Raw genomic sequence first — 17,563 nt, forward strand, 5'->3', positions numbered from 1 at the left:
AGTGTCCCAATTTAAACAAATATTGAGAGAGGCAGAATTCCACTCACAGCCCACAGTATAACTCAGGCACAGTTATCTATTATTCCCAGCCTCAATCGGTAGTTGCAGTGTGACGGCGGACTGACATGACCGAATGAAAAGGGAGCCCGCCCCTCAAGCGTCGCCATCCACTCATGGAGCACCATTCCCAACACTGGGATTCCCTGCGGGCGGGGGGGAGGGAGGTTCCAAGCGATTCGCAAAAACTTTTGTGAATTGGGACCGATCAGATCAGGCAGACGACAGAGATATAAAGGGGAGCCCCCGTTACACGCCAGCCCACAACTCGCATCAAAACATCGAGCAGACAAATGGCAACATCCTTGGGCAAGGATTCCACTCCCAGCGCAAGAGAGAACCGCTTTAATTTGCACCGTCTGATCCGGGATCCCACCACAGGGAGTCTGTACTACAGGGGCAAATGTCTCGGAAAGGTGTGTGCAGATGTTTCTGAATGGGGAGGCGGGCAGCAAACAGTATAATCCATTAGAAATAAGATATGTGATTTGTCAAATCTGCCATTGTTGTGCGCTTGCAGGATTCGCTGTTTAAAAGGCTCTGATTATGTGAAGACTACAGTTACTTTATTTTAAAATGCACACAATGCATTTACATAACAGGCACATTTGATTGAACCGCAAGATGCCGGGACAATATTCCGTTTGCATTATTTGGGGAAAATGATAGTCCTAAAATAAAACTTTGGGAAACACCTAGTTTGATCAACTTGTAAATTTTAGACTTGAAGCGACGTCCCAAGTGATGCGCATTTTTCTGGAGAATATTTAAAGATTTATTTTTATATATATTAATTATATATAACATGTTAATAAAATAGTTACACAATGTTCAAGAACATGCCAAAATAAATCTGCAAACATCTGGTCCTGGTCCTGGGACTTGTCTGTACACGTTCGGACAGAGTGAAATTGCAAGACCCGCCCCCTTTCCCTTTGATTGGCATGCGAGAGGTGAAGATGATTGGTTCCCGGGAGTTACAATTTCACTTGGTTTAAAAGACACTGACAAAGTTTGTAGCGATTTTTTCAAACAAATTTATTTTGTGTGTGTGTGATACCAGGGCGCATTTGCAAAATCCTACCAACTGATTGAAGCAACAACGAACAGGATCCAGGCCGTGAAAGTAATGCCACTTTCACGAGTACCCGGAGCACATCAAAGAGAGAAGGTACAACTACTTTCCACAGAGAGTTGTGAGGCTGCGGAGTTCACTCTCAGCGTTAGTGGATGAGGCAGGAACGATGTCAACGTTCCACATTGGATTGGATGGGTGGATGAAGGAGACGGGCATGGAGGAATATGGGAAGGAGGTGGATAAATGTGATTAGAAAGAAACACTTGCATTTATACAGCGCCTTTCACAACCACCAGACGCCCCAAAGCACTTTGCAGCCAATGAAGTACTTTTGAAGTGGAGTCACTGTTGTAGGAAACGCAGCAGTCAAATTGCACACAACAAGCTCCCACAAACAGCAATGTGATAATGACCAGATAATCTGTTTTTGTGATTTTGATTGAGAGATAAATATTAGCCAGGACACCAGGGATAACTCTTCTTCGAAATAGTGCCATGGGATCTTTTACATCCACCTGAGAGAGCAGAGGGGGCCTCGGTTTAAAGTCTCATCCAAAAGACGGCACCTCCGACAGTGCAGCACTCCCTCAGCACTGCACTGGAGTGTCAGCCTAGATTTTTGTGCTCAAGTCTCTGGGGTGGGACTTGGACCCACAACCTTCTAGACTCTAGAGGCAAGAGTGCTGCCCACTGAGCCACAGCTGACAGTAGAACTATTTGCTCATGTGGGAGGTAAAGGCCGGCAGGGACTGGTTGGGCTGAATGGCCTGTTTCTGTGTTGTCATTTCTGTGTATTTCTATGTGGGGTCCATAATTAGATCACTGCAGATAACACCGGGCATTCTAACCCAAGGTAAACCTTCTGAGGGTGAAGTGTTGGAGGTGCAAGTTGTTCACGAACTGCATTGTGACAAGTTCACCTCAAATTGATTCACCAGTGACAGACATGTGACATTAGTGTTATATGGCTGAAAATGCTCAGTCCTCTTTTTCTGCCCTTACCTTTATGGCGGGTGGCGTATTTCAGGCGCATAATGAGCGCATGCGCCCTGCCCGCCATATTGGATGCTGAGGCACCCATTATGCGCCTGAAAAACGGATGCGATGCCATTGAATTTCTGTCATGATTCCTTTGTCAACGAGACCAAAAGTTGACAGTCAATCACAATGCACCTGTAGCGATGGTCTTTTAACACATCTCAAGCAGTTAATGAGCCTCTGCACTGGTATAAATGCCCAAAACCTCATTAATCTAGCTGCAGAGTGCACAATTTTGGAGAAATATTAAACAATGGAATTTGAAAAAAGGCGCATTTTGCCAGCCAGGCCCTGTCTATTGTAGGATCATCTGTTACAGAGAAATGTTAGTACATTTTAGATAGGGTAGGCAGCCACCAAATATACCAAAGAACCAACAAAAGTAGCATTCTTGTTTCTGTGTCAGAATACCATGGGTCTAAGTCCCATTCCTGGCCTCGAGCCCATGAAGTAGGCTGACACACCAGCGCAGTACGGAGGGAGTGCTGCCTTTATGGAGGTGCCGTTCTTCAGATCAGAAGTTAAACCGAGGCCCTGTCTGCCAGTCCAGGTGGAAGTTAAAGATCCTTTGAACTATTTGAAGAAGGACAGGCAGCTCTCCTGAGGCCCTGGCCCACATTCCTCCCTCAACCAACACCACCAAAACCATATTAACTTGTCATTCTTTCACTTGCTGCTGTGGGATCTTGCTGTATAGCCCTGCATAACAATTTTCACTCTACTTCAAAGCAATTCATTGTATGTGAAATGCTTTGGGATGTTTCAGAAAGATGCGATAACATGCTATTGAATTGCAAATCTTAATTTACTTGCAGAATATAATAACGGAACTGGGGAAAAGGGCTCAATTAAAATAATAGTTTTGAACTTCTGTTGTTCAAGAAAATCAATAGAAGCAGTTTGTCATGTTAAAAAGAAACGAAGACTTGCCTTTCTATAGCGCCTTTCACAATCACCGGATGGCCCAAAGTGCTTTACAGCCAATGAAGTTTCTTTTTAAAGTGTAGTCACTGTTGCAATGTAGGAAACGCGGCAGGCAATTTGCGCACAGCAAGGTCCCACAAACAGCAATGAGATAATGACCAGATAATCTGTTTTTAGTGATGTTGCTTGAAGGATAAATATTGGCCAGGACACCGGGGATAACTCTCCTGCTCATTTTCGAAATAGCGCCATGGGATCTTTTACGTCAACCTGAGAGAGCAGATGGGGCCTTGGTTTAATGTCTCATCTAAAAGGTGGCACCTCCGACAGTGCAGCACTCCCTTAGCACTGCACTGGGAGTGTCAGCCTAGATTTTTGAGCTCAAGTGTCTGAAGTGGGACTTGAACTACACAACCTTCTGACCCTGAGGCGAGGGTGCCACTGCTACCAACTGAGCCTCGGCTGACACGGCTTAAAGTGACAGAAACATGTAAATTAAAATTGTGTTGGGCAATGAACACATTAATGAGTTTGTGAAATTTCCCAGACCATTATTTTAATGAAGGCACTAACCTGTTTAAAATAAATGGGTTAACATGGCCGACAAAGGAATTTGTTACTGATATTGCCGAGTGTGATTTAACCCAGCGATTTTTATTTCCGCGGGTATATTCCAAATGATAGGCATTGTTATATCGACAGTGAATATATATAAAAAAAGGAAGATTTTCTTTTGCAGATTGACAAGGAGATTGAGCTTCACAGTGCTCTCCATCACAGGAATGTCGTTTCCTACTATCATCATTTTGAAGACACCGAGAATATTTATATCATACTTGAATACTGCAGCAGGAAGGTAAGTTTATTAAGCAATGTGCATTTAAACAGTGATCTGCTCTAATGTGCCTACATTTACTCTTGTCTCACTTCCCCCATGTCGCCCCAGTGGGATATTGCCCATTTTATTCTATCATCCACAGTCAAAATTACCCCCATAAGTGTAATGCTCAACATATTGATAATGTTCCTTTAAAAATATTGTCTGATCAATACATCCTATATAATTGCTACATAGTTCATCCACTCATTTTGATTAAATACATAAAGAGAGATAAATTAAAACTAGTTGTAAAGAGAGTAAAACAATCCAACCACTGCAACTTGCAGCCTCTGTGTAGTTTCTTTACTGTTACGTCTCTATAAAAAGACACGATGCCTCCAAATTATGGCCCGTCAACCGTATCTGATCTGAAAGCCTTGGCAATCCAGCCAATAAAGCCCTGGGAACTTGGCTCCATTTCTGCTCATCTTTCTCATTGGTTTGGCCAATTGAACGCAGCGAGGCTGGAGGTTTGGAAAAGGCTGTTCTCAAATTTGTGCCCGATTGGTGGATAAATGGCTAGGCTGATTGGCTATGATAAATTGACCCTTAGTGTTAGGGGGATTAAATACGTGGGGTTACGGGGATCGGGTGGGATATGTGTCGGTGCAGGCTCGATGGGCCGAAATGGCCTCTATCTGCACTGTGGGGTTTCTGTGATTCTGTGAAATCCTAACTCCGATAACCAAGATCGGTTAAGTGTCAACAGCTTGAGATGGATGCAAATTAAGGGGAACATTGATTTTTTAACTTCATAATTAGCCAGCAATGCTCCATGATACAGATCTAAGCAGCCCATGCAGACACAAGCTTTGACAGCCCTGTACTGCAGTAAGGTTAAGCCATTGTTTATTCAATGGGAGTACATTTAATCTTTGGCTCTCTAATGGGAGACAGTGGAAAATGGAACTGTTTGCGAGTGAATGGAGGTAACTTTCAATTTCAGCAGGGGCGGAAAACTGGAGGTATACACAGCGCCCGATTTTTCTGTCCATTGAAGTCAACAGAACTGGGCATATACCAGGCGGCCAATCTGATACCGCCAGTTTTCCGCCCTCATCGAAGTTGAATGGGTAGATAGAGAGAAACTATTTCCGCTGATTGGAGAGTCTACGACTTGGGGACATAGACTCAGAATTAGAGCCAGACCTTTTCAGGAGTGAAATTAGGAAACACTTCTACACACAAAGGGTGGTAGAAGTTTGGAACTCGCTTCCGCAAATGGCAATTGATGCTAGATCAATTGTTAATTTTAAATCTCAGATTGAGCGATTTTTGTTAACCAGTGGTATTAAGGGACATGGGGCGAAGGCGGGTATATGGAGTTGGGTCGCAGATCAGTCATGATCACATTGAATGGCGGAACAGGCTCGAGGGGCTAAATGGCCAACTCCTGTTCCTATGATAGTTACTGCCAAAGTGAAGCCACCTGAGGTCGTGAAATTATAGCCCATGAACCATATCTGATCTGAAAGCCTTGACAATCCGGCTGCTAAAGCCCAGTGAACTCAGCTCCATTTTTCGTGAAGTGGCGAGGTCACATAATAGCCACCATTTGTTATAATGCTGTTTAGAATCCCGTCTTAGTTTTATCAGACAGCCGTATTTAGACTTGCTGTTGAGCTTTTTAAAAAAAGATAAAACATGAAGTATAATCTCCATCTTTACATGAACTGAGACAAAATATATTTAATTATCGGCAATACTACATGTGTTGCTGCTTACAGGAAACCGCAAAAAGCTGGTGTTATTCGGTGCCACTTTAATAATTCTGTCAGAGTGAATCTTCTCCCACTGTAAATGAGAAATGCATAACTGTGGTAGGTTGAGAATGACACCACTCTTTATGACGTGGGCAGCACAAAGAGTTTTGCATAGTTCAAGGTATTTTAGGGAGTTTATTAGACTGCTCCCGCACTTACGATGTGTGCTGAGGAAAGTTGAAGAGCAATCACCGCAATCATTTTCATTCCTACTGCCTCAGTTGCAACCTTTCAGCAGCTAAGAAGCCTTAGCCTAGGAGAGAAATAACCTTTAGCGAGAGCATGGTCATAAGCCAGCTCAAAGTGACCAAAACTCACTGTGAATTTACATGAACAATAATGACATTTCTAGTAATTCTGGTCAGCAAAATAAACTTAAAGTTACATTTTTTGTTTAAGTGAACACTTGGGATGAATGTTCTTAAGATAGGACTTGATAATAATAGAAACTTCCTGACCTCTATTTAAAGAAAAAGCTCCATTGCCAACACTTGCAATTTAGTTAATGATTTATTGGTTTTGCATTATTGTGTTTATGTTGTGTTTATGTACTAGGGTAGAAGGGAGAGAGAGAGAGAGAAATGATCTCCCTCTCTCCCATCTATGTCCATGAATCGCACACATTAACACGAATGCAAAATCTGTAAATTGTTAATGAAATTGTGAGTTTTTGCATTCTAATGAAAGAAGAAATATGTTGTTGCCTTTGCTCTTAAAGAAGCTAGAAGCTGTAATTAAAATCATTAAAAATGATATTTATGGGGTTTGATTCTCTGCTGGGGTGGGGATGGGGGGGTGGCAGTGGTGTTGATTGCTGCCACACTTTTTTGGATGGTTGGATCATGCTGGTTTCTTACAGCAAGCTCTACACCCAGCCACTGCCTTTATCATGCTGGGCCATTGATGGATCCAACAATGGGAAGCTTAACACCTTTTGATTTAGATTCCAGTAGTGATGCCAATTATCGGAAATCCATTTAATTGACTGATGCTCTGCCTTTTTTGCATTTTCTCTTTGAGTCACTGGCCCACATCTTGAAAGCTAGAAAAGTTCTCACCGAGCCAGAAGCGCATCATTATCTCCGACAGATAATATCCGGACTCAAGTACTTGCACCACCAAGGCATAGTGCACAGAGACTTAAAGTTAAGTAAGTAGTTTTGGTCTTCCTACTAACTCCTTTGGTTATTTCAATATTAAATATTGACCCGTCGATAAATATTGGTGGTTTGGAGCTCGATGACTCTGTTTCTCTCTCTACAGATGCCGCCTGACCTGCTGAGTATTTCCAGCATTTTCTGTTTTTATTTATGGTAGATACACGCTGTTCATTAATTGATAGATATTGGCTTGTTCAATAGATGCATACTGTGGCTCCTTTTCTCGACAGGTAATCTCTTTGTAACTAAAAACATGGAAGTTAAAATTGGTGACTTTGGGCTTGCTACAAAGTTGGAGGAGCAGAAGAGAGGGTAAGCAGATTAAAGAACAGGTGGGAAATTATAATATGCACTGCACAGTGACTCACCCTCGGCTTGTCTGAAGTACACTTGGGCAGGTGTTGCAGATGTTCTAATCCCAGAATATACCTCACATTTAACTCTGCGCTGGATAAAACACATTGGCTGCTGGGTGACATTCGGCCCATCACTTGGCTCATTCTTTTTATTGCTGAAAAGTGGTAATCGTGGCACTCATTCTTCAAGTGGCACAGCACAGAGGGTGGATGTTCCTCTTCATTGTGCCTGGGAATGCTCCACCCCCCAGCCGCACCAAAGAGAAAATGGGGATGGGGTGGGTGGAGATACCCACTGCGTTAGGTCTCCACCCCCATTGCCTTGCCCTGGGAGGTCCAAGGGTTTCTAAAGCCCTTGTAAAAAGTTCTGCAGCTGCACTACACACAAGCCCAGTAGGAATGTAAAGGAGGTGGAATGGGACTTCTTGGACCTCCCACCTCACTTTCCTCTCCGTATATTGGTGGGGTGTCCAAACAGAGGACCAACTCAAAGAGCGAGTGGTGGAGTTTGCGGCAGGACCTTCCACAGATTGGTGGGTCTGCGGAGGCCCTGGGGCAGACTGAAGACCCAAGGAGGCACAAGTTCAGGGAAAGTGAGCACTTTTTCTCTCCCCTCCCCCAGCATGAACTTTGAGCCATGCCGCCTCTGGTTCCTGCTCTTCAGGTCCTGGTGTTGGAGGCCAGAAGCACAGCACTCCATCCCTAACAGCACTGTGGAGTACCATCACCACACGGACTGCAGCGGTTCAAGAAGGCGGCTCACCACCACCTTCTCGAGGGCAACTGGGGATGGGCAATAAATGCTGGCCTTGCCAGCGATGCCCAGATCCCATAAAACAAATTTTAAAAATGTGGAGCACACCAGGGTGCATACATATGAACATGTAATTAAGCAAACATATTTTGAACGATAAGGGAGTCAAGGGTTATGGGGAGCGGGCAGGGAAGTGGAATTGAGGCCAAGATTAGATCAGCCATGATTTTATTGAATGGCGGAGCAGGCTCGAGGAGCCAAATGACCATCTCCTGCTCCTACGTCTTATGTTCTTATATCCTGCACATGCAAAGCCAAACCTGCCTTGTACAGAAAGGATATAGACAAGGTAACAACCATCCCTTTCCGTATATCACTTGTATTCATTCCATTTGATGCAATATTATATTAGATGAAAAGATCACAATTTTGTTTAAAAACGACCACTGATATTTAGAAAGTTTTTTCAACTGTTTTCTATTTTTTTTTAACAGGATTATCTGTGGTACTCCCAGTTATTTAGCTCCAGAGGTTATCAGCATGAAGCGACACGTGTACAAGTCGGATATCTGGGCTCTTGGCTGCGTTTTGTAAGTCAGCCTTCTGTACAATGTGCCCGATATATGAATATTTAGTGACCTGAACCCTTTGTCCCTTTCTTCAATAAATATTCAGCATGCAGCCAGTTGAAATTTCACTCCAAATAATTATTCATTTTTAAACCATTACCTCTGGGTTTCCAATGCATATTCAATAGATTTTAAGCAGGCTAAAGGTTAACAAGGATTTCAACCCCTGTTTATTGATCATCCAGGCTTTTAAGAGCGAGATTACAGTACAACCTTAATTATTCACACACTCATTATCTTCAGTCTTTGGAATTTTTGAAGGAAATCCTGATTGCCAGAATTTTTGTGGGAATTGTGGTAGCTGCAATTTATTTAAAAAAAAGAAAATGCACTTTGGGGGTAGGATTTCCGTAGAGTTCTTCCAATCTCCCGTCGTAACTTTGGCAGAAAACCCAAAAGAAACAGCGTAAACCGCCATTTCTCCAGGGTTACCGTCAAAGTTCCCTTTAAGTTTTTTTTTGGGTGCGGGACCCTTTAAGGGGCTGCGTGGCCCTAATTCAAAATACCACGCATGCGCAGTTTTTCCCATTTTGTGAGCCGGCTGCGCGGGGGAGCCAGAGCGCAGCTTAAAGGGAACATTAGATGTCGCCGATCTTTCTTTCGCATGAAAATATGACGCAAATCGGGAGGATCGCTCTGGGAATTTTAGGTGTTTCAGTTTAAAATAAACCGAGAAGTTCATGAAGTTCATTTCAAATGCCAGTTGATAGGAGGTTTTGAAATCCTCGATAATCCACCAGTTGCCAATACCCATGGGGAGCCTCCCTTAAGTTAGACAATCAAGGTTCCAGAAATAGAAGAACAGAAGAAAAAAGAGAGCGCCTAGGTGCCCAGCAGAAACCAGCCTTATTTTATCTGGCACTGATAACATTGAGATAGTTGGGTTTCCAGACCTGTGTACATGACTATCTCACCACACTAAACCTTCCGTAATAGAGCTTCAAAGTGTCGCGCCTACTGCGGAGGGGGGTCAAACACCTGAAGCTTCTCCCCTCGGCTGACAGTGCACGTTATCTAAATCTAAATTGAGCCGGGGGGAACGAGGAAGTTGCCCAATGTCTGAACCCTCTGAGTTGGAAGGTTGAGGGTTCAAGCCCCACGCCAGGATTTCATGCATATTCTAAGCTGGCTCTCCAGTGTTGTACTGCTAAAGTACATTGCCAGAGATGCTGCCCTTCAGATGCAACATTGGACCGAGGCTCTGTCTGCCTGTTCTGCAGTTCATATGGATGTTGAAGACCCTATGATGTGATTCATGGAGGAGCAGGGAGTTTCTCCGTGTTTGACAATGCTGCTCCCTCAACCAACAGCACTTAAACGTAACTGGTCATTTACCTCATTGTGCTTGGTAGGACCTGCTGTGCCCAGCATGACCTGGTGTGTTTGCCTACATAACAGCAGTCACTACCTTTCAAAGCAATTGTCTTATGTGAAGCACTTTGAGACATGTGATAAGATGATACATAAATGCAAGCCATTCTTTTATTTATTACTTTTGGACCTATTTCAAGTGTGGATGGGAACTCTATGCTCAACTGGAAACAGTAGACAAGATTGCTTCAGTACTTTATTTCTGCTGCTGGGATCCAACTTAAACCCACACTGAAATAATTAGTCAGAACTTTAAAACATTTCTTGGCAGGGCTGGATGGCACAGTTGGTTAATCCTTTCACGTTAAACACTTGGATTTAAATCCAGTCCCTACTTATAGAACAATGGTCCTGTCTTTCTGCTGGCTGTAAGGGCCTTGCATGATATGAGGATGTCCTTGGTTGTTGTGTAAAATGGTTCATACTTTGGGGGTAATTGTGAATTTGGATGACAGTGTAAAACGTCAGCAATTGGCTTGGCTACCCGTGAAGTCAATGTAATGAAAATCGGGAGAGGTGCTTAAAGGTGTTTAATCTACTTAAAGTAGATAAGTCACCAGGACTGGATGGGATGCATCCAAGGGTGCTGAGGGAAGTAAAGGTGGAAATCGCGGAGGTGCTGGCCATAATATTCCAATCCTCCTTAGATACGGGGGGTGGTACCAGAGGACTGGAGAATTGCAAATGTTACACCCTTGTTCAAAAAAAGGGTGTAAGGATAAACCCAGCAACTACAGGCCAGTCAGTTTAACCTCGGTAGTGGGGAAACTTTTTGAAACGATAATCCGGGACAAAGTTAACAGTCACTTGGACAAGTGTGAGTTAATTAAGGAAAGCCAGCATGGATTTGTTAAAGGAAAATTGTGTTTAACTAACTTGATTGAGTTTTTTGATGAGGTAACAGAGAGGGTTGATGAGGGCAATGCAGTTGATGTAGTGTACATGGACTTCCAAAAGGCGTTTGATAAAGCGCCACATAACAGGCTTGCCAGCAAAGTTGAAGCCCATGGAATAAAAGGGACAGTGGCAGCACAGAAACAGAATTTGCTAAGTGACAGGAAACAGAGAGCAGTGGTGAACGGTTGTTTTTTGGACTGGAGGAAGGTATACAGTGGTGTTCCCCAGGGGTCGGTTCTCGGACCACTGCTTTTCTTGATATATATTAATGACTTGGACTTGGGTGTACAGGGCACAATTTCAAAATTTGCAGATGACAAAACTTGGAAGTATAGTGAACACTGAGGAGGATAGACTTCAAGAGGACATAGACAGGCTGTTAAAATGAGTGGACACGTGGCAGATGAAATTTAATGCAGAAAAGTGCGAAGTGATACATTTTGGTAGGAAGAACAAGGAGAGGCAATATAAACTAAAGGTACAATCCTAAAGGGGGTGCATGAACAGAGCGACCTGGGGGTATATGTACACAAATCATTGAAGGTGGCAGGGCAGGTTGAGAAAGCGGTTAAAAACGCATACGGGATCCTGGGCTTCATAAATAGAGTCATAGGGCTCGATTTTCCAAGCCCCGAGGAGGCACGTTTGGAGGTGGGAGTGGTGGGAAAATTGCAGAATCGGGAGGCAGGAACCCATCCCGCCCCCAACCCGCCTCCGTGCCAATGTCCCAGGAGGCGGGTTCCCGAGGCGGGAAGGGGATTAGTGCCAATTAACTGCCTGTAAACAGGTAGTTAACAGGCAGTTTTTTGCCTAATCCCTATTTTTAGCCCTGAAGTGTGGGCTGTCCGATGGCTCCAAACCACGCCAAGTTAGCGAGGCAGACCGTCGGTCTGCAGGGGTTAGAGGGGTCGAGATGTCTGTTGTGCAGGTGAGTAATGGGTGCATGTGTGCAGAGGTAAGTGTGTGAGGTAAGTGTAAAGTGTTTTAATAAGTTTTACTTACCTTTACTTTCTCCTGCAGGCTTCCTTCCTTCAGTTCTCGGGAGTTCCTCAGTTCACCGGCACAGAAAGCAGAATGACCGCTGAACTGTCAAAAGCTGCAGCCTCTGCTTTCTGGTCTGGAGAGATCTCTAACTGAGTCTGTGTAGAAGGACTCAAGTTAGAAGACAGATTGTCAGTGTTTGACAGCTTCACAGAGCTGTCAAACGCTGATTTTTCATCTGTCAAAAGCTCTTGACAGATGAAATGTCAATCGCTGACGTCACCAGTAACCAGGTGTCCCTTAATTGGCCTGCTGAGCCCGCTGGGCGGGCTTAACAAAGTCAATCAAGGGAAAATAGCGTGGGTTGGCCACAAGTCGATGGAGGTGGGACTACAACCCAAAAAGTGGGAGTCCCGCCTCCAAAAGCTCCCCATTGACAAAATCGAGCACATAGAGTACAAAAGCAAGGAAGTTATAATGAACCTTTATAAAACATTGGTTCGGCCTCAACTGGAGTATTGTGTCCAATCCTGGGCACCGCACTTTAGGAAGGATGTGAAGGCCTTAGAGAGGGTGCAGAAAAGATTTATGAGAATGATTCCAGGGGTGAGGGACTTCAGTTACGTTGATAGACTAGAGAAGCTGGGGTTGTTCTCCTTAGAGCAGGGAAGGTTGAGGGCAGAATTGATAGACGTGTTCAAAATCATGAGGGGTCTAGACAGAGTAGATAGAGGGAAACTGTTCCCATTGGCAAAAGGGTCGAGAACTGGAGGATACAGATTTAAGGTGATTGGCAAAAGAACCAAAGGCAGCATGAGGGAAAACCTTTTTACGCAGCGAGTGGTTAGGATCTGGAATGCGCTGCCTGAAAGGGTGGTGGAGGCAGATTCAATCGTGGCTTTCAAAAGGGAAGTGGATAAGTACCTGAAGGAAAAAAAATTGCAGGGCTACGGGAAAGGACAGGGAGTGGGATTAGCTGAAGTGCTTTGCAGAGAGCCCGAATGGGCTCGACGGACCGAATGGCCTCCTTCTGTGTTGTAATCATTCTATGATTCTATGGGTGACCGAGCCGATATTGCACATTCTACGCTATTATTTAAAGTCAAAATTACTTCCATTTTGTAGGTAGGAGCATATCTGAAATAGAATGCTATTTGATTGGCTAGAAACCAGCCTCAAAGAACCATTTTTTTCAGCCAATTAAATGGTTATGGCAGTACTGAGGGAGTGCTACATTGTCAGAGGTGCCGTCTTTCGGATGAGGCATTAAACTGCGGCCCCAGGCGGACGTAAAAGATCTCATGATACTATTTTGAAGAAGAGCTGGGGAGTTATCCCCGGTGTCCTGGCCAATATTTATCCCTCAACCAACATCAGTCAAAACAGATTATCTGGCCATTATCACATTTCTGTTTGTGGCAGCTTGCTGTGCACAAAATGGCTGCCACGTTTCTTGCATTACAACAGTGACTACACTTCAAAAGTACTTCATTGGTTGTAAAGCGCTTTGGGACGTCCTGAGGTCATGACAGGCACTATAGAAATGCAAGATTTTTCTTTATATTACAAGGTCAATCTTTAATGTCTTTCCCTGTGTCAAACAGGAAGGCCACGATTTTGCAAATGGATGCGGCTTGGGAGCGGGTCAGCTGGTTTCCGGGTTCCAGTCCCGCCCCCAACTGCATCCGGCCAACGGATGTGATTTTATGCCAATTGGCCTTGTGGGCTTGTCGGCCAATTAAGAAGAAGCCAGTCAGATGATGTCATTTGATGACGCGTCAGCTGCTGGGTTTCTTAAAGGGGCCATGCACAATTTTTCTTTGACAGCTCATTTCTCAGTGTTTGACAGCATTGAGGTGCTGCAAGCACTGACAATGACTGTTCACAGGTGAGCTCTTGCACCCAGGCTCTCCAGTGACACCCTCCATAGGCTAGAACAGATGGCAGCTGCAGGTGAGGTTACAGAAGCGATCTGTCACTGGTGAGAGAGGTTCTCCCAATGAGGTGGGACTAGACAGCCAATTCAAAACTTGTTACCTACAGAAAAGAATAAATACATTAAAAATGATTTTCCCAACATTTCCTTACCTCTGAAGCTCACCAGTGCACCATTGGATCCTTCACATCACTTCTGCAGCTGTCATCAATGCAGACTCACAACACGCCACACTTACCTGGCGTGGTGTCCGGACGTCGGGGAACCTGAGGTAGAAGCGGCAAAGTTGAAAAAGAGCCTATTAACAATTATCAAGTACCTGTTAACAGCCAGGTAAGTGGCTATAATCCTCTTCCCGCCGCTAGGTGTCGGGTCCATGCGCAAATTGGGGACCCGACACTTGGAAAGATTGATTGGAGGCGGGTTGACAGCGGGTTTCCTGCCCGCTGTCAATCTTTGCGATTTTGACAGCGGTCCCGCCTCCAATCCTGCACTCTGAGGACTGGCAAAATTCCGGCCGAATTGACCACTGACTCGGAATAAATTCCCTACAGCCCCTGGGGGAAGAGAAAACTCGCCCGTGGTGCACTAAGGGTTAAACCGACACTGCTGTGTTTCATCCTTGTAGTTGTAGTATTTTACTCAAAATCTATAAGGTTATGCTTTTCAGTATGACTGAATTGTCCAGATGTCCTCACCATCACTATTCCAAATCACCTTTAGTGAAGAATGCCCCTTAACATCAGTGAAGTGGATTCTGCAAAAATTAGCTCAGTAATTATTTCTTTGCAGATGCCCTTTTCATGTGCATTCTTCACGATAGGTAATTAGAATCAGGTCTGGAAATGCCCTTCACAGGTAAGTGGTTGTCTCTTTGCCAAAAGTAAAGTTTGTATCGGAAGAAGAAATGAATCATTTCAGAATGTTGTGCAGAATTTCAAAATTTTTCAGTGCTTACCAAAAACGGAAAAAAAAATCTTAACAAATCCCAAAGGGGAAGGGGAAAGATGCATTGTGATCTGATACACAATGGAATGTTCCACACCGGAATAAAAGGCATTCTCTTCATTCTTTAGCTATACAATGCTGTCTGGTCATTTGCCTTTCAAAATCGCAGACATCAAAGACACATGCCAAAGCCTCAGGGAGGCAAAGTACAGCGTACCAAACTCATTGTCTGCAGCTGCTCAGCATCTGACTGCCAGTTTATTAGCGAAGAACCCTGAGGATCGACCGAGCCTCGATGAGATCATTCAACATGACTTTTTCACACAGGTGTGTGTCCTATATATCTCTGTTTTTTTCCCTTCAATTTCCTGTTGCAGGACCATTAAAATAATTGTTTAAATACTCCAGCTTGTGGTGGGAGGGTGAAGTAATGAAGCTGTAAGAATAAAGCGCAGTGTTAGCAACAATAGTCCCTCTAATTTGTTTTGGGGTTGGGGGGGGGGGAGCATGGTCCCTTTGAGGGGCTGCGTGGCACGTTCAAACTTCCGTACGTGATGCGGTTTTTTGCATTGTGAAGCCGACAAGTGGCCTGCGTGGGACTGCGAGGCTGTGCAACTTAATGGGAACATTGGCTAACAATACTGTGACGCATCAAATTGGAGCATAAACCACCTCCCACATGGAATGCTCCATGTACTGAAATATGAGTCTCGGTAGTACCACCTAGTGGAGCCCTATTGTATCTCTACTGGTAAGGCATGAAACCACCCCCCCCCTCACCCAGTCCCTTATAGAATCATAGAATGATGCAGCACAGAAGTTGGCCATTCAGCCCATCATGCCTGTGCTGACTCTTTGGTAGAGTTATCGAATATATCCCTCTCCCCCGCTCTTTCCCTAAAATCCTGTCATTTTTTTCCCTTGAAGCATCTAGCCAATTCCCTTTGGAAAGTTACTATTGAATCTGCTCCCACCGCCCTTTCAGGCAGCGCGTTCCAGATCACAACCACTCGCTGTGTAATAAAAATGTTTCCTCATGTCTCCCCTGGTTCTTTTGCCAATCACCTTAAACCTGTGTCCTCTGGTTACCGACCATTCTGCTGCTGTAAACAGTTTCTCCTTATTTACTCTATCAAAACCGTTTATGATTTTTGAACACCTCTGTCAAATCTCCTCTTAACCTTCTCTGCTCTAAGGAGAACAACCCCAGCTTCTCCAGTCTCTCCACATAACTGCAGTCCCTCATCCCTACTACCATTCTCGTAAATCTCTTCTGCACCGTCTCCAAGGCCTTCCTAAAGTGTGGTGTCCAGAATTGAACACAATACTCCAGCTAAGGCCGAACCAGTGTTTTATAAAGGTTTAGCATAACTTGTTTGCTTTTGTACTCTATTCCTCTATTAATAAAGCTAAGAATCCCAGATGCTTTTTTTAACAGTCTTCTCGACTTGTCCTGCCACCTTCAAAGGTTTGTGCACAAGGACCTCCAGGTCTCTCTGTTCCTGCACTCCCTTTAAAATTGTACCATTTAGTTTGCATTGCCTCTCCTCATTCTTCCTACCAAAATGTATCACTTCACACTTCTTTGAATTAAATTTCATCTGCCATGTCACCAGTCTGTCTCTGTCCTCCTGAAGTCTGTTACTACCCTCCTCATGATTTACTACATTTCCAAGTTTTGTATCATCAGCAATGCTCTAAAGTAATTTTGCTGCCTGTCTATCTCATCATCTCAGTTACTGCCTGTCTGGTTTTTGAGCTGAGTGTGGAAATTTTTAAAAGGTAAACTCTAGGCCAAAATTCTGGGTTTTAATACTGGAGTCCATTTTTTCCATTCATTTCTCTGTCTCCTGAGAAAGACATTAATTATTACTGTTATTAAGGTTTTTGATGGATTTTTATCATTGGCAAATCAAAACACAGAACTCCAGCCTTAGTCCCAACCCTTATCCTTCTCCCTGACTGGCTTTCAGTCTGACAAAGGGTGGAAATCATAACAGTACAGCAGATTAATCCAGCGTTAATACTTGGAAAAAATAAATATATGGCTGTCTTTTCTCACATTTTAGGGCCTCGCTCCTGAAAGTCTCTCACCCAGCCGCTGCTGTACCCCGCCCACTGCCAGCACGTCGAACGACACAAAGAGCCTGTTGCAAAGAGCTGGCAAATACTTCTTCAGAAAAAAAAAGGACAACAAGAGATTTCCTGACCGCCCAGGTATGCATCGGCCTCCTCCAGCCCGGCAACCCTCCGAGATCTCTGCGCCCCTCCAATTCTGGCCTCTTGCGCATCCCCAATTTTCATCGCTCCACCACTGGCGGCCGTGCCTTCAGTTGCCTCGGCCCTAAAGTCTGGAATTCCCTCTTTAAACCTCTCCGCCTCTCTACCTCTCTCTCTCCTCCTTTAAGTCGCTCCTTAGCACCTACCTCTTAGACCAAGCTTTTGGCCGCCAGTCCCAATATCTATTTATGTGGCTCGGTGTCAAATTTTGACTGATAATGCTCCTGTGAAGCGCCTTGGGTCGTTTTGCTATGTTAAAGGTGCTATGTGAATGCGCTGTTGTTGTAGTCACTGCCTTTTGAGTCACACGACTTTGAACTTCCATTTTCTACATTCAAAAGTGCAGCTTAGTAGATTAAATGTACTGGTGGTAGGCTGATGTCACTGGGATCCCTAGATCAAAAATAGAAACTGGTGAAAAGGCCCTTCTCGTTCTTTAAGAATACCAATGCAACCATTCTCTCATTAATCAATCCGGGTCAACTGAAATTTTTGTGACTGAAATCAACAG

At 44.2% G+C, this 17,563-nt stretch overlaps 1 protein-coding gene across 1 annotated transcript in view; it reads left to right on the top strand.

Moving 5' to 3' along the window:
* Nucleotides 1-245: 245 nt before the first annotated feature.
* Nucleotides 246-17,563, top strand: part of LOC147108085 (serine/threonine-protein kinase PLK2-like) — a 48,326-nt gene continuing 31,008 nt past the window's right edge. The window contains exons 1-8 of the mRNA XM_086004552.1: nt 246-473; nt 1,121-1,228; nt 3,837-3,953; nt 6,761-6,890; nt 7,131-7,212; nt 8,505-8,600; nt 14,901-15,099; nt 16,842-16,989. Coding sequence (XP_085860678.1) covers nt 351-473; nt 1,121-1,228; nt 3,837-3,953; nt 6,761-6,890; nt 7,131-7,212; nt 8,505-8,600; nt 14,901-15,099; nt 16,842-16,989 — 1,003 coding nt within the window. The 5' untranslated portion in view covers nt 246-350. The remainder of the gene's footprint in view (nt 474-1,120; nt 1,229-3,836; nt 3,954-6,760; nt 6,891-7,130; nt 7,213-8,504; nt 8,601-14,900; nt 15,100-16,841; nt 16,990-17,563) is intronic.

The sequence above is a fragment of the Somniosus microcephalus genome, chromosome 13 (assembly GCF_052327205.1).
Source record: "Somniosus microcephalus isolate GS21.2 chromosome 13, FLI_Smic_1.0, whole genome shotgun sequence".
In the NCBI taxonomy this organism is placed as follows: Eukaryota; Metazoa; Chordata; class Chondrichthyes; order Squaliformes; family Somniosidae; genus Somniosus; species Somniosus microcephalus.